At 50.8% G+C, this 21655-nt stretch overlaps 1 protein-coding gene across 2 annotated transcripts in view; it reads left to right on the forward strand.

Moving 5' to 3' along the window:
• The first annotated feature begins 859 nt into the window (after positions 1 to 859).
• The window catches only part of RASGEF1C (RasGEF domain family member 1C), a 58097-nt gene continuing 37301 nt past the window's right edge, over positions 860 to 21655 (forward strand). The window contains exons 1-4 of one of the 2 annotated variants that reach the window (XM_017863973.1): positions 860 to 919; positions 18281 to 18463; positions 18627 to 18749; positions 19805 to 19942. In XM_017863973.1, coding sequence (XP_017719462.1) covers positions 18287 to 18463; positions 18627 to 18749; positions 19805 to 19942 — 438 coding nt within the window. In that variant the 5' untranslated portion in view covers positions 860 to 919; positions 18281 to 18286. Of the gene's footprint in view, positions 920 to 17819; positions 17839 to 18280; positions 18464 to 18626; positions 18750 to 19804; positions 19943 to 21655 lie in introns of those variants that run through there. The other variant, XM_017863974.1, reaches the window with a different exon arrangement.

Below are 21655 nucleotides of genomic sequence, written 5' to 3' on the forward strand. Positions count from 1 at the left end.
CCCAGAGAAGCGGGAATCAGACCACAGCCTGGAGACTGATCCGCTCGCCTCCGGGAGCCTCTGTTCAGCAGGGGCAGTGCCGTCCTCTCCTTGCACTGCCAGCATGCACCTGCCCTCCGCTGTCAAACTAGGCAGGGTATTCAGGGATAAATACACAGGTGGAACTATAAAGAAAAGCAAGGGAACAATTAGCACAAAAGTCAGGATGGTCTTGTCTGGAGGTTGGGAGATGAGGAGTGGGACTGGTTGAGGAAGGTGCATTAGGAATCTTAAGGTACTGGTAATGCTCTTTTTATCAGCCTGGGTCCTGGGAACAGATCTTCATGTTGTAATAATAATGATGATGATAATAATAATAATAATAATAATAATAATAATAATAATTGTCTCAAAGCAAAGCCCAGGCTTTGTTCTAATAGGATGACCGGGTCACTTGCTCAGCAGTGAGAGGAGGGACAGTGCACTCTTGGCCAGGACGCAGGTTCCCACCCTGACTCAGGCTCCCACCAGCAGGAAGAAGTTCCTGAAGGCAGCATGTGGGTTGGGAGGTGAAACAAACCCCTTCCCTGTGGTTTGGGGACTGACTGGGCTGTGCCTCTCCTTCTAGAGGTATGTCCTCAGGGTGTAATTGAGAACGTGGGCCAAGAGTAAGGGACAGGATGGAAGATGCAGCGGGAGAGAGGCTGACTTGCCCTCTTGGGAGAGCTCTATATTTAGTGACCAATCTGCTGTGGGTCTTGTCGCCTCGCATCCAACAGATTGCCTGCAAGCCGGGCCCTGAGCAATCAGAAACAAGAGTTTCCTGAGAGAAACAGCGGGATCTGTCGGCAGGAGCTGAAGGTCATATGGAGCCCCAGAATAACTCAGGCCAATCCTCCCCTCACAGCCAAGCGCGTTGCCCTCCTGAAGGCAAAGCCAGGTGCATTCTCAGCCTCCGTAAGCAGATCTGGGCTCGGCCTAGAGAGGCCACAGTTGCCCCACAGCACCCCTTCAGACATCGGGGAGCAGGCAGGAGCCCTGCATGGGACCCAAATGGAAATGAAATGTGTGTCCAAGCTCCAGGCTCCTCCAGGGAGAGAGAAAAGGAGGACCACAGAGGCTTTTGGAGCCTAGACACGCTGCTACCACTGCTCGGGGCAGCCAGACATGAGCTGGCATAGTCCAGACCCATACTCAGGGTCGGGGGCTTTCCTCCCTTGAGGTTTCTGTGCAAGGTGGGGAAGGGCTGGGCTGTGGTCTGAGGCCTCTCCTTCCGCTGAGTCCATCAGGGCTGCCCAGAAGCTCCCTGCCTCCTGGAGGCCGGGGGACACCGTGGCTTCCAGTACTCAGGTTGCCCCTCAGCTCCCAGCGCCAGTGCCAGCACCCGGCTTCCCTGCTGAACCTCTGGGCCAAGTCTGTCTTCCACTCAGGCTGTACCAATTCCCCCTCAAAGGGTCAGGGCCAGGAGCTGAACCTGGAGTCAAGAGTCCAGGGTGGGCTGGGTGTGCTGGTTCACACCTGTAATCCCAGCACTTTGGGAGGCCGAGGTGGGCGGATCACGAGGTCAGGAGATCGAGACCATCCTGGCTAACACAGTGAAACCCCGTCTCTACTAAAATACAAAAGAAAAAAAAAAATAGGCAGGCGTAGTGGAGGGCGCCTGTAATCCCAGCTACCCAGGAGGCTGAGGCAGGAGAATGGCGTGAGCCCAAGAGGCGGAGTTTGCAGTGAGCCGAGATTGTGCCACTGCACTCCGGCCTGGGTGACAGAGCGATACTCCATCTCCAAAAAAAAAAAAAGAGAGAGAGAGAGTCCAGCCCAGTCCACCAGTCAGCAGCTGGTGACCTTGTCCACCCCAGTTTACCTTGAGAGTGCGGGTTTATTCCTCTTCGAAGTGGGTGGTCATTTCCTATGGTCATTGTAAGGATTAAGTGACACTGACATATGAGAACAAAAGACACTGAAGAATGACAGAGTCTATTTCTTCTTTGAACTTAAGTCTCTGGAGTTCAGAACCTGTCCGGGTAAGGTGGAGCAGGTACTTCACCCAGGAGCCTTGGAAACAGTGCTGAGTCCAGCTTCCTATCCCTTAAGAGGACAGGGACTATCTCTGTTCCTGACGAAGTTAGCAGGGTTTGTCCCAACGAAGAGGCCCATTTTGCCCTTGCAGCAGTGCCAGGGCCAGCTGAGGCCCCAGACACCTGCCCAGGAGGCAGACCTGTCCTGAGCCCTGTAAGAAAACTTAGAATTCAGGCCTCTTCTCAGCGCTTCTGGGGGCCCTTCACAGAGGGAAGTAAAACTGAACAGAGACTGAGTCATGGGCTCTGAGAAGGCCCTGGGCTGGTCAGTTCTTTCTCATGGCAGGAGAAGGAATAAGACATAAACGTCCTGGGGCTTCCAGGATACATGCTGACCAGGGGCCACATGGCCCCAGCCCGGCCCAACAAACCAACTTTTGGGTTTGGAGGAGGGGACTGGGAACATCATCCTAGAGGGGTTTTCAGGTCTGTTTCCAGAGCACACCTCACCCTGATGGAGAGAGAGAGCAATATAAGATACTTATTCTTACCAGTATTGTTTCTGCTAGCACGTTCTGTCCAATGCATTATGACAAGAAAAGGGAGAAAAGTTTAACCACCAGAAGAGAAAAGATGAAATTACCATTAGTTGTAGACATGATTGACTTCTGCAAACCCCAAGGCTATTAGAATGAATAAGATGCTATACAGAGCCATATACAAAACACAATAGCAATAGCCAGTTAAAGATGTAATGAAGAGAAATCAGGGAAGACGGTGGAATAGCAGGCATCAGGATTCCATCTCTCCATGTAGATGACAAATGAACAGACAAAATCTGTTTGATAGAACTATTTTGAAATTCTGGAGTCTATTTGAAAGCTTGCAGCTGCAGAGGAGGGCTTGGATAATAAATCTTGGTTAATTCTGGTCAATTCCAGCTCTTAACATGGTAGCAGCTACCTATCCCCCACCCCCAAATCCCATGGCAGGCTGTGCATGTGTTCGTGGAGAGGCTTACACACAGCCTGTGGGAGCCAGGGTGGGTGATAAAGACCTTGCACTCCAAATATCGGTATCAGGGATCTGTGTTCTGCTGCCTCTGATCATGGATGTGCAGACACAGAGGTGGGCCACCTTTGCTATAATCTCCACTTGATGAAAAGGCTTCCATGGGATTTAAAGAGCCAGAACCATTAAATTCCCCACTACCTCCCCTTTAATTGTTCCCTTTTTCCTCATTTGGGAGCCAGACATTTAAGGACTAGAACATTCAAAAGCAATAACATATATGGGGTACTGGAATTACCCTGGGAAAAGTGCAGCCTCAGAAAAGAGCCAAGAAGACTTTACATTTATACCTTATGCTGATCCCAGTACAGAGGCAACCTATAACCTTTTTTTATTTTTATTTTTCTTGAGATGGGGTTTTGCTCTCGTTGCCCAGGCTGGAGTGCAGCGGCGCAATCTCGGCTCACTGCAACTTCCGCCTCCCGGGTTCAAGCCATTCTCCTGCCTTGGCCTCCTGAGTAGCTGGGATTACAGGTGCCGCCACCACACCCGGCTAATTTTTTTGTATTTTAGTAGAGACAGGGTTTCACCATGTTGAGCAGGTTGGTCTTGAACTCCTGACCTCAGGTGATCCGCCTACTTCGGCCTCCCAAAGTGGTGGGATTACAGGCGTGAGCTACCTTGCCCAGCCAACATTTTTTTTTTTAAACCAAAACAGCAAACCCTGGGGAAGGAGGAGAATCAGATTTCAAGAGTTGCCACATTATAAGAGTCAAATATCCAGTTTTCTACAAAAGAAATACCACAAGGCATATAACGAAAGAGGAAAACATGGTTCATTTGAAGGAAAAATAAGTAAATAAACAAAAACTGTCCCTGAGAAAGACTTCATGACAGACTTCTTAGACAAAGGCTTTGAAACAACTGTCCTAAAGATGTTCCAAGAAGTAAAGAAGTAGCAGTCAAGAAAAAGATGTATGAGCAAAATGGAACTATCAATAAAGAGACAGAAAACATACAAAGGAACCAAAAATAAATTTTGGAGCTACAAAGCACAATAACTGAAATGAAAAATTCACTAGAGGTATTCAAAAGCAGATTTGAGCAGGCCAAAGAATCAGCAAACTTGAAGATAGGGCAATTGAAATTATTGAATCTGAGGAACAGGAAAATAAAAAAGATTGAAAAAAGTGAACAGAACCTACAGGACCTAAGCAATACCATAAAGCAGACCAACATATACTTTGTGAGAGTCCCAGGAAAAGATGGAGGAGAAAGGCATAGAGAGATTATCTGAATAATTAATGGCCGAAAACTTCCCAAATTTGATGAAAAACATGAATATAAACATCCAGGAAACGCAGTGAACCAAGTAGGATAAACTCAAAGAGACCCACAGTGAGACACATTATAATCAAACTGGAAAAAACAAAAACAAATAGAGAATCTTGAGAGCAGCAAGAAAGAAGTGAGTCATCACATAAAAGGGGTCCTCAGCCAGGCGCAGTGGCTCATGCCTGTAATCCCAGCACTTTGGGAGGAGGTGGATTACAAGGTCAAGAGATGGAGACCATACTGGCCAACATGGTGAAACCCCATCTCTACTAAAAACACAAAACTTCGCTGGGCATGGTGTCACATGCCTGTAGTCCCAGCTACTCGGGAGGCTGAGGCAGAAGAATCACTTGAACCAGGGAGTTGGAGGTTGCAGTGAGCCGAGATCGCTCCATTGCCCTCCCGCCTAGTGACAGAGCTAGACTCTGTCTCAAGAAAAGAAAAAGAAGAAGAAAAGCGGATCCTCAATAGGATTATCAAGGAATTTCCCATCAGAAACCTTAGAGGCCTTGGCAGGCACAGGGACTCACACCTGTAATCCCAGCACTTTGGGAGGCTGAGGTGGGCAGATCATGAGGTCAGGAAATCGAGACTATCCTGGCCAACATGGTGAAACCCAGCCTCTACTAAAAATACAAAAATTAGCTGGGCGTGGTGGTAGGTGCCTGTAGTCCCAACTACTTGGGAGGCTGAGGCAGGAAAATCACTTGAACCCAGGAGGCAGAGGTTGCAGTGAGCCAAGATGATGCCACTGCACTCCAGCCTGGTGACAGAGTGAGACTCTGTCTCAAAAAAAAAAAAAAAAAAAAAAGAAACCTTAGAGGCCAGAAGGCAGTCAGTTGATATATTCAAAATGCTGAAAGTAAAAATCCTGTCAACCAAGAATCCTATGTATGGCAAAACTGTTCTTCAAAAATGATTAGAAAGTTAAGGCATTCCTAGATAAACAAGAATTGAAGAAAGTCACTACCACAAGGCCTACCTAGAAGAAATGCTAAATGAAGTGCTTCAGGTTGAAATGAAAGACACTAAAGAGTAATTCAAAGCTGTAGTAACAAAAATATCTGGTAAAGATTTATCCATGGGCAATTATAAAAGCTGGTATTATGATAACTGATTTGTAACGCTACCTTTTTTTTACATGATTTAAGAGACTAATACATTAAGAAAATAATTATTAGTCTGTGCTTTTGAACTTAATAAAAATGTAATTGTGTGACATCGATAACTAACAGCGTGGGGACAGAACTGTATAGGAGCAGAGTTTTTGAATTCTATTAAAGTTAACTGGTCTAAATTCAAATTAGAGTGTTATAACTTTAGGATGTTAAATGTAATCCCCATGGTAGCCACAAAGAAAGTAGCTATAGGATATACACAAAAGGAAACAAGAAAGGAATTAATGTTTCACTACAAAAAAAGAACACAGCACTGCAGGAAATAAGGAACAAAAAGATACAAGGCAATAGAAAAAAAAAAACAGCAAAATGGCAGGAGTAAGTCCTGTCTTAACAGTTACTATTTAAAAAGCAAATGGATTACATTCTCTAGTCAAAAGACAAAGATTGGCAGAATGGATTTTTTAAAAAGAGCCAACTATATATTATCCACAAGAGATTTGTTTTAGATCCAAAGTCATAAATAGGTTAAACATGAAGGGACTGAAAAAGATATTCCACGTAAACAGTAACCAAAAGACAGCAGGAGCAGCCATACTAGTAACAGAAAAACTACTTTAAATTTTAAAGGATTACCAGACACAAGGAAGGGTATCACATATCAATGAAAATTTAATTCAGCAAGAAGATTTAACAATTATAAACATTTATGACCCAGTAACAGACCATTAAAATATATGAAGCAAAAATGGGCAGGATTGAAAGGAGAAATAGACAGCTCTATAGTAATAGCTGGAGACTGCAATACCTCACTCTCCAGTCTTAATGCTTTCCCAACTGAGCTATTTCAGCAGCTGCTACCTCACTCTCAATACTGGGTAGAATGACCAGACAGAACTTAAGGAAGGAAATAAAGGACTTAACACAATAAACCAACTAGGTCTAATAGACATATACAGAACTCTACTCAACAACAACATACGCAATCTTCTAAAGTGCACATGTGATATTCTCCAGGATAAACCATATGTTAGGCCACAGATTAAGACACAATAAATTTTAAAAGAGAGATATCATACAAAGTATCCTCTCCAACTATGACAGGATGAAATTAGAAATCAATAGTAGAAGGAAAACTGGAAAATTCACAAATTTGTGGAAAGTAAACAACACATTCTTAACCTATGCATTGAAGAACAAGTCCCAACAGAAATTCGAAAATACTTAGAGATGAATGAAAATGGAAACACAACATACTAAAACATGGGATACAGCAAAAACAGTCCTTAATGGAAAATTTATAGCTGTAAACACATTAAAAAAGAAGAAAGGTCGCAAAATAACAACCTAATTGTACAATGTAAAGAACTAGAAAAAGAGGAACAAACTAAACTCAAAGCTAGCAGAAGGAGGGAAATTATAAAGATTATAGCAGAGATAAATAAAGTAGAGAATAGAAAAAATTTTAAAAGCCTCAAGTTAGTTCTTCAAAAAGAAGACTGACTGAAAAAAAAAGACATGACTTGGCCGGGCGTGGTGGCTCATGCCTGTAATCCCAGCACTTTGGGAGGCCGAGGCGGGCAGATCACAAGGTCAGGAGATCGAGACCACGGTGAAACCCCGTCTCTACTAAAATAAAAAAATAAAAAAAAGTTAGCCGGGCGCCGTGGCGGGCACCTGTAGTCCCAGCTACTCAGGAGGCTGAGGCAGGAGAATGGCTTGAACCCGGGAGGCGGAGCTTGCAGTGAGCCAAGATAGCGCCACCGCACTCCAGCCTGGTGGACAGAGCGAGACTCCGTCNTCTTCAAAAAGAAGACTGACTGAAAAAAAAAGACATGACTTGGCCGGGCGTGGTGGCTCATGCCTGTAATCCCAGCACTTTGGGAGGCCGAGGCGGGCAGATCACAAGGTCAGGAGATCGAGACCACGGTGAAACCCCGTCTCTACTAAAAATAAAAAAATAAAAAAAAGTTAGCCGGGCGCCGTGGCGGGCACCTGTAGTCCCAGCTACTCAGGAGGCTGAGGCAGGAGAATGGCTTGAACCCGGGAGGCGGAGCTTGCAGTGAGCCAAGATAGCGCCACCGCACTCCAGCCTGGTGGACAGAGCGAGACTCCGTCTCAAAAAAAAAAAAAAAAAAAGACATGAGTCAAGTTATTAAAATCAGAAATGAGAGTAGGGATACTATTACCAATTCTACAGAAATTAAAGGAATTACAAGAGTACTATGAAAAATTATATGCCAACAAATTGGAAATTTGAACAAACTGGAATTTCTAGATAAAATTCCTAGAAACTGAAATCATAAAAAAAAAATAGAAACCATAAATAGATCTATAACTAATAATGCAGTTTAATTAGTAATTAAAAGCCTTCCAACAACAAAAAAGTCCTGGACCTGGTGGTTTCACTGGTGAATTCTACCTAACGTTTAAAAAAGAACCATCACCAATCCTTCTCAAACTTTTCCTAAAAATTAAAGAGGCAGAAACACTTCCTAACTCATATTATGAGGACAACATTACCTTGATACCAAAGCCAGACAGAAGCACTACAAGAAAAGTAAACTACAGACTAATGTCCCTTATGATGCGAAACTCCTCAACAAAATATTAGCAAACCAAGTTTGGCAGCATATTAAAAAAATTATACACCACAACCAAAGGAGGTTTATTCCTGGAATGCAAAGATGGTTCAACATAGGAAAATCAATCAATGTAATACAATAGATTAACAGAATGAAGGAAAAAACACATGATCATTTCAACTGATGAAGAAAAAAACATTAAACAAAAGTCAATGCCCTTTCATGATAAAAAAAAAAATACTCCAAAAACTCGAATAGAAGGAAACTACCTCAACATAATAAAAGTCACATATGAAAAACACATAGCTGGCCAAACGCAGTGGCTCATGCCTGTAATCCCAACACTTCGGGAGGCCAAGGTGGATGGATCACTTGAGCTCAGGAGTTGGAAACCAGCCTGGGAAACATGGTGAAACCGTGTTAAAAATACAAAAATACAAAATAACAAAATGAGCCAGGTGTCGTGGCATGCACCTGTAGTCCCAGCTATTCGGGAGGCTGAGACAGGAGAAACATTTGAACCTGGGAGACAGAGGTTGCAGTGAGTCGAGATTGTGCCACTGCACTCCAGCCTGGGTGACAGAGCCAGACTCCATCTCAAAAAAACCTTGGGGGGCCAGGTGCGGTGGCTCAAGCCTGCAATCCCAGCACTTTGGGAGGCCAAGACGGGTGGATCACGAGGTCAGAAGATCGAGACCATCCTGGCTAACACAGTGAAACCCCGTCTCTACTAAAAAATACAAAAAACTAGCCGGGCGAGGTGGCGGGCACCTGTAGTCCCAGCTACTAGGGAGACTGAGGCAGGAGAATGGCATGAACCCGGGAGGCAGAGCTTGCAGTGAGCTGAGATCCGGCCACTGCACTCCAGCCTGGGCAACAGAACCAGACTCCATCTCAAAAAAACACTGGGGGAAAGCTTCGTGATATTGGATTGGGCGGTGACTTTTTGGATATGACACCAAAGACACAGGCAATGAAAGACAAAAACAGACCAATGGGACTTCATCAAAACGGAAGACATTTGTGCCTCAAAGGACAGTGTCAACAAAGTCAAAAGATAACCTACCGAATGGGAGAGAAGATGTTTACAAATCACATAGCTAATGAGGGACTGACAGCCATAATATCTAACAAACTCCTAAAACTCAAAAGCAAACAAATCCCAAACAACCCAATTCAAAAATGGGTACAAGAGGAGTCTCGGGGCCAGCCGCCTCATGCCTCTGCAGAGGTCCCAGCAGCAGCCATGCTCGAAGCATGAGCTCCAGTTCTGTGGGGCTTCTCCTCTGATCTTCTGGGTCTTGAAATGCCTCGGTTTCTCTTTTGTTCCTTAAATCTCAGAGGTGGGGTAATGACATCCTGTCACGGAACCAATTCTATGACTTAAATTTTCTTTGCTTGAGAAAAGTGGGGAAAAGTCTTGAACAGGCATTTTTCTAAAGAATATATACAAATGGCAAATGAAAAAATGCTCAAGATCACTGATACTTCGGGAAATGCAAATCCAAACCACAGTGAGATCCCACTTCCCACCCGTTAGGATGGCCATTATCAAAAAAGCAGAAAACAACAAGTGTTGTCAAGGATGTGGGGAAACTGGAACCCTTTACATTGCTGGTGGTGATTTTAAATGGTGCAGCAGGCTGGGCACAGTGGCTCACACATGTAATTCCAGCACTTTGGGAGGCCGAGGCGGGCAGATCACCTAAGGTCAGGAGTTTAAGACCAGCCTGGCCAACATGGTGAAACCCCATCTCTACTAAAACAAAAATTAGCCGGGCGCAGCAGTGGCACATGCCTGTAATCCCAACTTCTCGAGAGGCTGAGGCAGGAGAATCGCTTGAATCCAGGAGGCGGAGGTTGCAGTGAGCCGAGATTGTGCCGCTGCACTCCAGCCTGGGTGACAGAGTGCGGCCCTGTCTCGAAACAAAAATAAAAATATAAATAAATAAATAAATAAATAAAACGGTACAGCTGCTGTGGAAAACCGTATGGTAAAAGGGGAAACAGCCCACTGCCCACTGACAGATGAGTAGATGAGCAAAATGTGGTATATGCATGCAATGGAACAGTATTCAGTCTTAAAAAGAAAGGAAATTCTAACACTTGCTACAGCAGAGATGCATCTTGACAAAGATGAATGAAATACGCCAGTCACTGAAGGACAAATAGTTTATGATTCCACTTATATAAGGTACCCAGAATAGTAAAAAAATACATAGAATGTATAACTGTGGTCACCAGGGGCTGGGGGAGGAGAGGAGGAGAGATTGGGGAGTTTGTGTTTAACGGGTACAGGGTTTCAATTGGGATGATGAAAGACTTCTGTGGATGGATGGTAGCGATGCTTGGGCAACAGTGTGAATGTACTTAATGCCACTGAACTTTACATGGTAAATTTATGTTAAGTATATTTTTTTAATTTTTTTTATTTTTGCTAGAGACAGGGTCTCGCTCTGTCACCCAGGCTGGGGTGCAGTGGTGCCATCACGGCTCACTGCAGCCTCGAATTCCTGGGCTCAAGTGATCCTCCCATCTCAGCCTCCCAAGTAGCTTGGACTACAGGTGTGCAACATTACATCAGCCTAATTTTTAAAAAATTTTCTAGAGATGAAGGTCTCCCTGTGTTGCCCAGGCTGGTCTCAAACTCTTGAGAATGTGCAAATGTGTACAATTCTGCACCATATTAAAGCAAAGAGCAGAAAGGCTCTGATCTGATCACCACAGCCTTTGAGGCTAAAGCAGTGGGTCATTTCCAGCAGCTGTTGGGACATGGTTTCAGCTGCAGGACTGGATGGGCAGGTAGAGGGCTGCCCCAGCTGCAGCCAGCACGGAAGCCGTGGGGAACCGTGGCAGTGCAGTTGGCAAGTCTTTTTGGCACACAGCCTTGGCTAGAAGCAGATGCTGCCTGTGTTGTGGTCCGGCGCTGGCAGGTGGCGAGCTCCCCGTGGGGAGTGCTGGCCTCGAGGGTCCTTTCTCCACAGCAGCAGGCACTGTGTGAGGTGCTTCGTGCACCGGGCTGCTCCCGCTTCTCAGGGCTCACAGGTGTCCTCTTGAGACACACGCGTGGTCCTCACAAGGGCCTTCGGGAGCCTGCTTTACCTCTGTCCCTTCTGCCACACCTGGCCCGGGCAGAACATCTCTCCAGCCCCCAAGACACGCTCTGACCAGCCACCTGCTTTTCTTCTGCAAGTTCGATGGATTTCCATTTTGCAGATTTTTATTGCCAGCCACCCACACTGAGGGATGAAGGGACCCAGCAGGAACAGGATTTGTAAATTGGCCACCTTGGCACTACAGATGCCATTTCTAACTGTGCTTTAACTCACTGTGTGGCCCCAACAGTGGCTTTTTTAAAAAATAGAATTGCCAGGCGCGGTGGCTCAAGCCTGTAATCCCAGCACTCTGGGAGGCTGAGATGGGCGGATCACGAGGTCAGGAAATCAGACCATCCTGGCTAACACGGTGAAACCCCGTCTCTACTAAAAAATACAAAAAACTAGCCGAGCGAGGTGGCAGGCGCCTGTAGTCCCAGCTACTCGGGAGGCTGAGGCAGGAGAATGGCGTAAACCTGGGAGGCGGAGCTTGCAGTGAGCTGAGATCCGCCACCGCACTCCAGCCCGGGCGACAGAGCGAGACTCCGTCTCAAAAAAAAAAAAAAAAAAAATAGAATTAATTGCCACCCTTACAATCATTATATGAAACATACGTCAGGAGTCCTGGATGGCTTTTACACCGGGAAGGTCTGAGCACGTCAGCTCCCGAAGCACAGCAGAGCTTGTGGTTTTTCATTGGCACAGCCAGCCCACCTTCTGCCAGCCCCACACGGAGGAGGAACAGCAGGGCCCTTGGGCACGTTTTCACCTGGACCTGGCTGGGGGCAGGTGACTGTTACCTTCTTCTAGCACCCACTGGAATAGCAGGGGAATGCACACCTATCTCCAGGGCTGGCCTTCCTTAACACACCACATCATGCCCCTGTTCCTGCACACATTTCCCGTCTCCCAGAGAGGGGCTGGGCTGGGGCCATGCTGTCCCAGAAACTTTGCCAGTGCCAGCGGCCTAGAGCAGGGTGGGCCCTGAGCCTGCCAGCAAGGCCTCCAGGTGGAAGGATGCCCAACTGGGCATTGGCGGGCATCAGAGTGCCCCCCTGCAGGGTGACACATGGGGTCCTGTCCCATGGCTGCCTGTCTCTCAGCAGACCTGACCCCACACAGTCCTCACCTGCTGTCTCTTGAACTGCAGGAGCCTCAGGACCTCCAGGTGCAGGGCCTGGAGACACACACAAAGAGAGATGCCTGAGGGGCTGGGGGCCGGGCAGTGTGACAGAAGCCATGGAGAGGGAAACCGAGGCAGAAGCTCATGCCTCGGCCACTTGGGGCTGTGTGCCAGAGCCAGGCATTTCCTCTCAGTGCCCTTGCCACAGCAGGGGCAGGTGCCCCCAACCTCACCATTCCGGGCCTGGAATCAGTTCAGGTGTTCCCAGAGCCTTCTTCTGATGAGTGAACTTCAACTTGGATGAATGACTGTAAAACAACGGGGTGTGGGGAGGGCACAGCAGCGACTCATTTCTCAGGGCCCCACTGCAGTCTTCATCCATATAAATGTCACTTCCACCATCCACACCTTTCTCTCCTGCTGTTTTCCCTTCCTTGTGCCCCACCATTTTCTGTGTTATGACTGCGTGTTCAGAACCATCACTGCAGTGGCCACAGCCACTCTGCCAGTGGGTCTGCGATCACCTCCTCGTCCGTGCTCCCTTTGTTCGCCATCAGCGCTGCTTGTGAGTGTTCGCTGCTGGGATTTAATGCTGAAGCAAAGGCCTTTCTTTCCACAGCTTGTCCCCTTTATTTTCTCAGGATACATTTCCAAGGCTTTGATTAGGATGAAAGGACACTATAGAACACAAGGCTCTTGGCACATTGAGCCAAATCTTGGTACAATTAAAGAGACCATGACAACACATACCGCTCCTCTCCTCAGTGGTGTATAAGGAGCTGCCCTTGCACGCCTGCCAGCACTGGGCATTTAATTCAGTCTCATTCATTTCATGGGGAGGAAGCAGAACCCCACGGGAACCACACCGTGCATATGTCTAGTTCATGCACACCAAGCCCCACGTCCCGATGCGGCAGACACAGGGAGAAATGGAAAAGCTCTCTCTACAGGGCACGGGCAGAGCGTTCCCCATCCGTGCTGAGCCCGTCATGCTGAGAGCCCATCTATGCAGCCGCCAAGACTCCCAGCCCCTTTGTCACGTGCATCATTCAGGCCATGTGCACAAAACACAGATGGGAGATTTAAGACTTAACAGTGATTTCAAGACTTTTAAGAGATATCGTAACAATAAACAATTATCCCATCATCACTGCCTTTTTTAAAAAGTGTGACACGAGGTCAGGAGATCGAGACCATCCCAGCCAACGTGGTGAAACCCCATATCTACTAAAAATACAAAAATTAGCCGGGCGTGGTGGTGTGCACCTGTAATCCCAGCTACTTGGGAGGCTGAGGCAGGAGAATCCCTTGAACCTGGGAGGTGGAGTTTGCAGTGAGCTGAGATGGCGCCACTGCACTCCAGCGTGGGTGACAGAGCGAGACTCTGTCTCAAAAAAAAAAAAAAGTGTAATAAAATACACATAGCATAAATGTATCATTTTAACCCCCGTCTCCCAGGCTGGAGTGCAGTGGTGCGACCTTAGCCCACTGCAATCTCCACCTCCCAGGTTCAAGGGATACTCCTGCCTCAGCCTTCCAAGTAGCTGGGATTACAGGCGCTTGCCACCGTGCCCAGCTAATTTTTTGTATTTTTAGTAGAGATGGGGTTTCACCATGTTAGCCAGGATGGTCTCAATCTCCTGACCTCGTGATCTGCCCGTCTCAGCCTCCCAAAGTGCTGGATTACAGGCATGAGCCACTGTGCTCGGCCCATTTTAACCCTTTTTAAGTGTACAGTTCAGTGGCATTAAGGACCTTCATATCGTGGTGGAACCGTCACCTCCATCCCTCTCCAGAAATCTTCTCATCTTCCCAGAGTGAGACTCTGTTCTCATGTCCCGCAGCCCAGCCCCTGGCACTCGCCCTTCCACTGTCTGCCTCTGCGAATGTGATGACTCCAGGTACCCCCACAAGTGGAGTCACTCAGTGTTTGTCTTTCTGCATCAGGCTTATTTCACTTAGCATGATGTCCTCAAGGTTCATCCATGTTACCGCAGACTCAGGATCTCCTTCCTCTCTAAGGCTGACTCCTGTCCCACTGTGTGGAGAGGCCACATTTTCTCCACCCATTCGTCACTGATGGATGCTTGGGCTGCTTCCTCATTGGTTTTTAAAAATTATTTGTGGACATCCAAACAATGGAAAATTGTGAGGCGATTTTTATAAAAATGAATGAGGCAGCCCTGCCCTGCCATGGAAAGGTCCTCAAAATGCATTGTTGGTGAAAATCCCAGTGTGGGGGAGTGTGGACAGTATGCTACCTTTTTGTGTAATACAGACAGAAAAGGGCGATATGTATTTACATTTCCTTGTCTTTCCATAAAGAACCTATAGAAAGACAAGAAACTAATAAAAGCAGTCACTTGTGGGTGGAGCGAAGGACCCTCATGACATGGCTGTTTTTGTACACAAGGGACGCGATGTTCTGATCACTCTGCACACTCCCTGACCCCAACTCAGTCACTCCCCACGACCCTTCCAGGAGCCACTGCCTGGCTCCTGACATCTAAGCATATGCTCCCACGATCACGGCACGTTGCCCCCAGCTCCACCGAGTCTCTGCACACGCTGATCAGTCCGTCTGGCATGTCTCTCTGCAGACTCCTTCCTGCCCTCATCCCTCAGTGCAGCCGCCCTCGCCCAGCCCATTCCAGGCAGGCTGGAGCTCCTGCTGGAGGGAGGAGGAGCTGGCTGTCCCTGGGGGATGGAGGAGCAGCAGCGTCCTCGGTGTCCCCAGCTGTCCTCATGTAGAGGCCAGAGGTGGGCACCTGGCCTGTCTGCACCAGCATGCCTGCAGGGAGAGGTGGGAGGGGTGGGGGCCCCCCGGAGTGGCAGCAGCGCTGACCTCATCTCATCTTCTCTCTTTTTTTTTTCTCTTTTTTTATGAGAGGGAGTCTCGCTCTGTCGCCCAGGCCGGAGTGCAGTGGTGCCATCTCTGCTCACTGCAAGCTCCGCCCTCCCGTGTTTATGCCATTCTCCTGCCTCAGCCTCCCGAGTAGCTGGGACTACAGGTGCCGGCCACCTCACCCGGCTAGTTTTTTGTATTTTTAGTAGAAACGGGGTTTCACCATGTTAGCCAGGATGGTCTCGATCTCCTGACCTCATGATCCACCTGCCTCAGCCTCCCAAGGTGCTGGGATTACAGGCGTGAGCCACCGCCCCTACCCATACCTCACCTTCTCTTAGGGGGTCTCCTAGGACATCCACCACAGTGAGCATAGAGAGCAGTCACCCTGTTTCCCTCACAGCACCCCTCCAGTGGGGCAGTCTCTGCATAGCTCTGCCTCCCCTGCCAGCTCCCTGAGCTCAGGCTTTGTCCCCATTGCCTGGAACAGAGCCAGGAGTCACTCCATGCATACACGCATGAATGGATGACCCTTGGCAACAGCAGGAAAAAATTGAAGCCTGCGGCACAAGGATAAGCCCATTCATTGATTCCCGGACCTGGACCCAGCTGGTACACGATGGGTGATTGGAGGTCAGAGGGCTGCTGGCAGCCCAGACCCTCTCCGGGCATCCCTGGGGGTCACAATAGTTTGGCAACCACCACCACCCCTGGCTCCAGAGCAGAGCTGGATCTGAACACTTCTCCCACTTCCCATGTGCCCAGTACCTGGTTCCAGGCCAGGCCCCAGGTCCCCTGGGAGCCTCCTGGCTGTCTCTTTAAAGTGGCAGCCTCCTGGCCTCCTTCAGAAAGGCCCCTGTGTCGTACCTCCCACCATCCTGCAGAGGCTTCCAGAGCCACCTCCACCCTTGCCACTGGCTTGTCAAGAAAATTGGGCTGGGATCTGGGGCAGGCCCAACACTGCAGGGTGAACAGGTGCCAGGTGTCCAGCAGGAGACAGCAGACCTCCCAGGCTCACAGGTTTTCTGTCTTGTGGAATCAGGCTGAGCTGCCGCACCCTGGGCAGGAGGCAGAGCAGTGTGTACCCTGCAGCTGGCCCATCCTGCAGCTAGCCTCCTCCCACTGAGCAGGTGCAGCTTCCTGCATGCCTACCTGCACAGCCGCCTCCCCCTGGGAGAGACAGGAGGTGGTTTTGTGAAATTTTACAGTTTTATTGGCTGAAAATTGAACACTTACAGCATTGTCAGGGAGACGAAAATAAGCTGTGTCTGTCACCATGGCCAGGATTGTCTGGGCTACTGTCCACACCAATGCCTGAGCCCTTCCCATGCTGTAACCCAGTCCCAGCACCTCCCACACCCACATGCCCACGGGATAGCCCTCTGAGGGGCTCCTCTGACCCCCAGTGTCAGCTCTGGCCCCCCACGTCCCTCTGTCTCTACTCCCAGGGCAGGGTCACTCAGTGCTGGAAAGGAGAAACAGGCCAGGGTCAGGGTTTGCCATCGGGGCAGCAGGGACAGCGTTAGCAGGGGAGTCTCAGAGTCCTAAGAAGTAGAAGACCCTGCAGTGAGCTGGCAGGACTCCACGATCAAGAATGTAGGGGCGGCCGGGCACGGTGGCTCACGCCTGTCATCTCAGCACTTTGGGAGACCAAGGCAGGCGGATCACGAGGTCAGGGGATCGGACCACCCTGGCTAACACGGTGAAACCCTGTCTCTACTAAAAATATAAAAAAATTAGCCGGGCGTGGTGGTGGGCGCCTGTAGTCCCAGCTACTCAGGAGGCTGAGGCAGGATGGCGTGAACCCGGGAGGCGGAGCTTGCAGTGAGAGGAGACGGCACCACTGCACTCCAGCCTGGGTGACAGAGCGAGACTCTGTCTCAAAAAAAAAAAGAATGTAAGGGCTGGTTAAACAGTGACAGGTTTAGCCAAGACACATCACTGTGAGGGCTCCTGGGCTTTCAAGGAAGACTGGCCTAGAGGGCTAAGTGGAAGTGCTTCTGAGAGTAAGCATGGGCTACCTGCACGTGTGTATGGACACCTGCTGCTGCTAGGCCTGTCACTCAGAGCGGGGTCACAGAGGATGTGCTCTGGCCTCTGCCTGGAGGTTTGGGTAGAGAAGACACTGTAACGGCTGCAGCTGGCCTTTCTCTGTGCCAGGTGCTGACAGCAGCACCCCAGGCACCCAAGAAGGCTGACAAGGAGAATCTGCTGATGCCCACCAGAGGTCAGGTGCAGCCTTGGTGGGAAGCAGGGAAGCCTCCACTGAGGAGGAGGCATTTCAGCTACACCTAGAGGGATGGGAGAGTGAAGATGGTGGGAGAACCTTCCTGCAGGAGGGAACGGCATGTCCAGTGGTTCATAGTTGGAGAAGGCACTTGGAGAAGAGTACATGGCTGGTGCCAAGAGCAATGGGGTGTGATAAGCAGTGAGGATGGACAGGTCAGCTAGTCCCAATCACAAAAAGCCTGGAATGCCAGGTTAAGGAGGACAGCAGTTTTGACTGTACCTGAGAGAACCCCAACTTAAACAGGCACATGTGATGGAGAAGTCCACAGAGCAGCTTCAGACACAGCGGGATTTGAGGTCCCCGACACTGTGCTCAGGAATGTGCCCACTTTCCTGGCCCCTCATGGTGCCACAATGGCCCCAATAGTGTCAGGCCACCAGCTCAAGGACTCCAGGGGGAAAGAAAGCCTCCAAGTGCCACAAAAGTTCTGGGATTGCAGGTGAGCCCCCCTAGTTTGGATGGGGCCAATCCCTGAACCAATCTTTGTGGCCAGAAGCACGGGGATTAGGCTGATTATCCAGGGTTGTGAAAAACAACCTTCGTTGAGGGGTCGGGGGGAGGCAGAATCTAGAAGAGGCCTGCCCCTGAGTGGGAACCCCAGAGTAGAAAAGAGATGGGTCCTGCAGGAGAGCTGAGAGGCTGTGAGACGAAGGAGAATGGAGGCTCTGCTGTTAGGAAGGGGGCCCCTGGCAGCACTCCCAGGAAGTGACCACTGGACTCAAGCTGGCACGAAGTGGCTGTGGGGGGAGCCTGCCCAGCCAGGAGCCCCAGGACCAGCAGCTCCCACTCAGGTGCACCCCCCAACTCAGGTGCACCCCCACTCAGGTGCACCCAACTCAGGTGTGCCCCACTCAGGTCCCCACTGCTCCTTGCCATTGCAGGCAGGCATGCCACAGACGCTGAGTGCCTCCGACATGGTCACCCCAGGCAGCCTCAGCCCACCCACCACCGAGCCCACAGATGGCGAACAGGCCAGGCAGCCCCTCCTGGATGGAGCTCCATCCTCAGCCTCCCTGGAAACACTGATCCAGCACCTGGTGCCCACAGCCGACTACTACCCGGAGGTGGGTGACCTACCCAGCGGGCAGGAGAGTGGGCTCTCCTCCACCAGGCACGGGAGGCAACAGGGTTGGGAGTGGCCTTGGGCCAGGGTACAGGGCCAGCGGGGAAGCATGCTCCTCCCGGTGTCCTCCTTAGCCTGTGCCCTCTTTCTCGTTTGTCCCCCAGAAAGCCTACATCTTCACCTTCCTGCTGAGCTCTCGCCTCTTCATCGAGCCCCGGGAGCTGCTGGCCCGGGTCTGCCACCTGTGCATCGAGCAGCAGCAGCTGGACCAGCCGGTGCTGGACAAGGTGAGGTGGAGGGCAGGCCGGGGGTCTCAGAGTGTACCAGCACTCCCCTGCCATGCCCTCAAGGCATCAGCCTCTCGGGGAGGCAATGATTGTCCCCATTTTCCTGACAAGGTGGCTACAGGGTGTTTCCACCTTGTCTGAGGCCCAGAGCTAGAAGAAGCAGAACAGGCCCTTTAACCTCCGTGTAGTTTTCCAGTGCCCTACGGGAGCCCTTGAGCTTACATTAAGCCCAGGCCTGAGTATCCGGAGTCCGGTCAGTAGGACCCATCTGTGGCCGGGGGCGGGGGTCGCCTGCTGTCTCTGCTGGGCTTCCTTCCGCCAGCACATCCGCTCCCCCTCCCCAGTCCTGGCCAGACCCTGTGGGCTGCCCCTATTACACACACGTCCGTAGGGCTCTACAGCTAGTGCGAGAAACCCAACTTCGACCCGCCTGAACCAAAAGGACTTAGCTGGCTCCTGTACCTGCCCTATCTCAGGGACCGCTTGCTCGGGCCTCAAACTACAGCATTGCACCGTGGCCTGTCTCCCTCCCACCCTCTGCTGCCGTTTCCCTGGGCTGGCCTCCCTCAGACTGGCGGGTGCGGTGCCTGGTCGCCTCCACCGCACCAGGCTCACCTACCACCCTTTCCAGTCACGTGGAAGCCTCAATCCCTTTTTTCTACCGGTCCAGTGAGCCTCCTTATTGGCCTATCCTAGGTCACGTGGCCGCCTGTGAGCCAATCACTGCGCATGATAGCGTATGCCGTGCTCTGATTGGTCAGCACAGACTTGGACCCACCCCCCTGGGGCAGGATCTGCTGCTCCCTCCCCGCGGCACGAAGATTCCCCCGGGGGGATGGAGACTTTGCAGAAAGGCCGCAGCAAGAGATGGCCCCACCCAGAAATGTGTGCGTCCCGCTCCGCTGCCTGCGGACGCAGGGCAGGATCGCACCACTCCCACAGAGAGGGCCCGAGGCCCTGCCTGCCCGGGCGGCCACACCCGCAAGGAAGCGCAGTGAGGCTCACGTGCCCGCCCAGGGCCCCTCACGAGCGCGGTGCCCCTCGCTTACCTGCAGGCCCGGGTCCGGAAGTTCGGCCCCAAACTGCTGCAGCTGTTGGCCGAGTGGACCGAGACCTTCCCGAGGGACTTCCAGGAGGAGTCGACTATCGGGCACCTTAAGGACGTGGTGGGCCGCATCGCCCCATGTGACGAGGTGGGCAGCCGGGCGGGGGTCGCGTCACCCTGGGCTCTTCCCGTCCCAGGCCTGCGCCTGTTCTGGGCCCGCACCCCAGGGCCCTCATCTCCCCACCCTGCACACCACGGCCCCCCTAAATCCAGCCCCTTTCTGGCCCATCAAGGAATCAGGCACTGCCGAGCTGGGAGGGAACATGGAGTCTGGTGACCTCTCCCTGACTGCTCTCACCAATGGCATCAGATGGCGGGTGAGAGAAGACCCATTCATGGGCTCTTGGGGCGAGGTGGCCAGGCTGTTGGCCTCTGACCTACTAGGGGGGCTGGCAGAGTCCTGTCCTGGGCCTTGGTCATGGAGACCTCCCTGCTCCTGCCCCTGCCCCACTTCCCGTGTAAGAAGGGCTGGGCTGGTGGTCAGTGCTGCTAGGCAGGGACCTGCAAATCAGGGCCAGGGAAAAGTGTCTACAAGATGAACAAAAAAAAAAAAACTGTAGCAGGGAAAATGACCACACCTGTCCAAGCAGATTCTCCTGGGATCCTCTCTGCCCCTAGGGGTAAGCTGCAAACCTTCAGGGCAGGGGCAGAGGAGGGGATAAGACCTCACCCCTGCAGTTAAACCACACCAGATAAACACAGCCCTTGCCCTCAGGAACCCCAGTGGTTTGGGAGGCCTTGGGTGTGCTGGGCATGAGGTGCTGCTGTGGCCAACACCCGCTTTGCCCTCCCAGCTGTGTTCCTCTGAGGAGCACACTGAAGGGTATCCAAGCCTCACTTCCCTAATGGGCGAAAGGAGGACAAAAATCTTCACCTTCCATGATTATGGAGCTAGACATCTCCTGGTGTGTTTAGAAGGGGCAAGTTTATCAGCATCCCCAAATGCCACTGTGGGCAGCACTGCTGTAGCATTGCCTGGGAGGGGAAACGTGGGCGGGGGCCCATGCTGGTTGTCCTGGAACATGGCAAGCTGGTAGTTGGTGACATGCTGCAGAGTGGGTCTGGACATGGCAGAAGAGACAAGGGAAAACTGCCAAGACAGGCTGGGCAACAGGAAGCCAAACGCCCACGGCAGACACAACTCAGGCTCTGAGGGAGGCACTGCCTGGGGTCACTTCACGCAGCAGGCAAGTGACTCAGAACTGAGCAGGCAAATTCTGAGGCTCAGTGAGATGAGAGTGGTTTCCTCTTCCTCCTCCCGGCACTTCTCTCCTCCTCTGTTCTCCTCACCCCCTCCTCTTCCTCCTCTGCATCCCCTAATCCATCTCGAGATTGTGACATTTGACTTAGGATGCAGCACAAAACAGGGCCAGGGAGCAGTTGATGATTGGATGGGTGGGGGATGGGGACAGTGGAAACAGGGAATGGGGTGCTGGCTGACTGGGAAGACATTTGGCTACTTTTATAGATGAATGTGGGAGAGAGTAGGTGACTGGGTAATTGGATAGGCAGGTGGATGCATGGGGTAAGTGGATGTGTATAGATTAATGGAAAGAAGAGAGGGAGAAATGTAGGAACGGGAACGGTGGACGGGTCGGTGGGTGGATGTTTGAATAGATGGAGGGGAAGGTGGATGGGTGGGTGGGTGGATGGGTGAATAGATGGAGAGGAAGGTAGGTGGGTGGGTGGGTGGATGGGTGAATAGGTGGAGGGGAAGGTAGATGGGTGGGTGCGTGGTTGGGTGGATGGGTGGTTGAACAGTTGAATAGATGGAGGGGAAGGTGGATGGGTGGGTGGGTGG

Source organism: Rhinopithecus bieti, unplaced genomic scaffold (genome assembly GCF_001698545.2).
Source record: "Rhinopithecus bieti isolate Rb0 unplaced genomic scaffold, ASM169854v2 scaffold_73501, whole genome shotgun sequence".
Taxonomy (NCBI): Eukaryota; Metazoa; Chordata; class Mammalia; order Primates; family Cercopithecidae; genus Rhinopithecus; species Rhinopithecus bieti.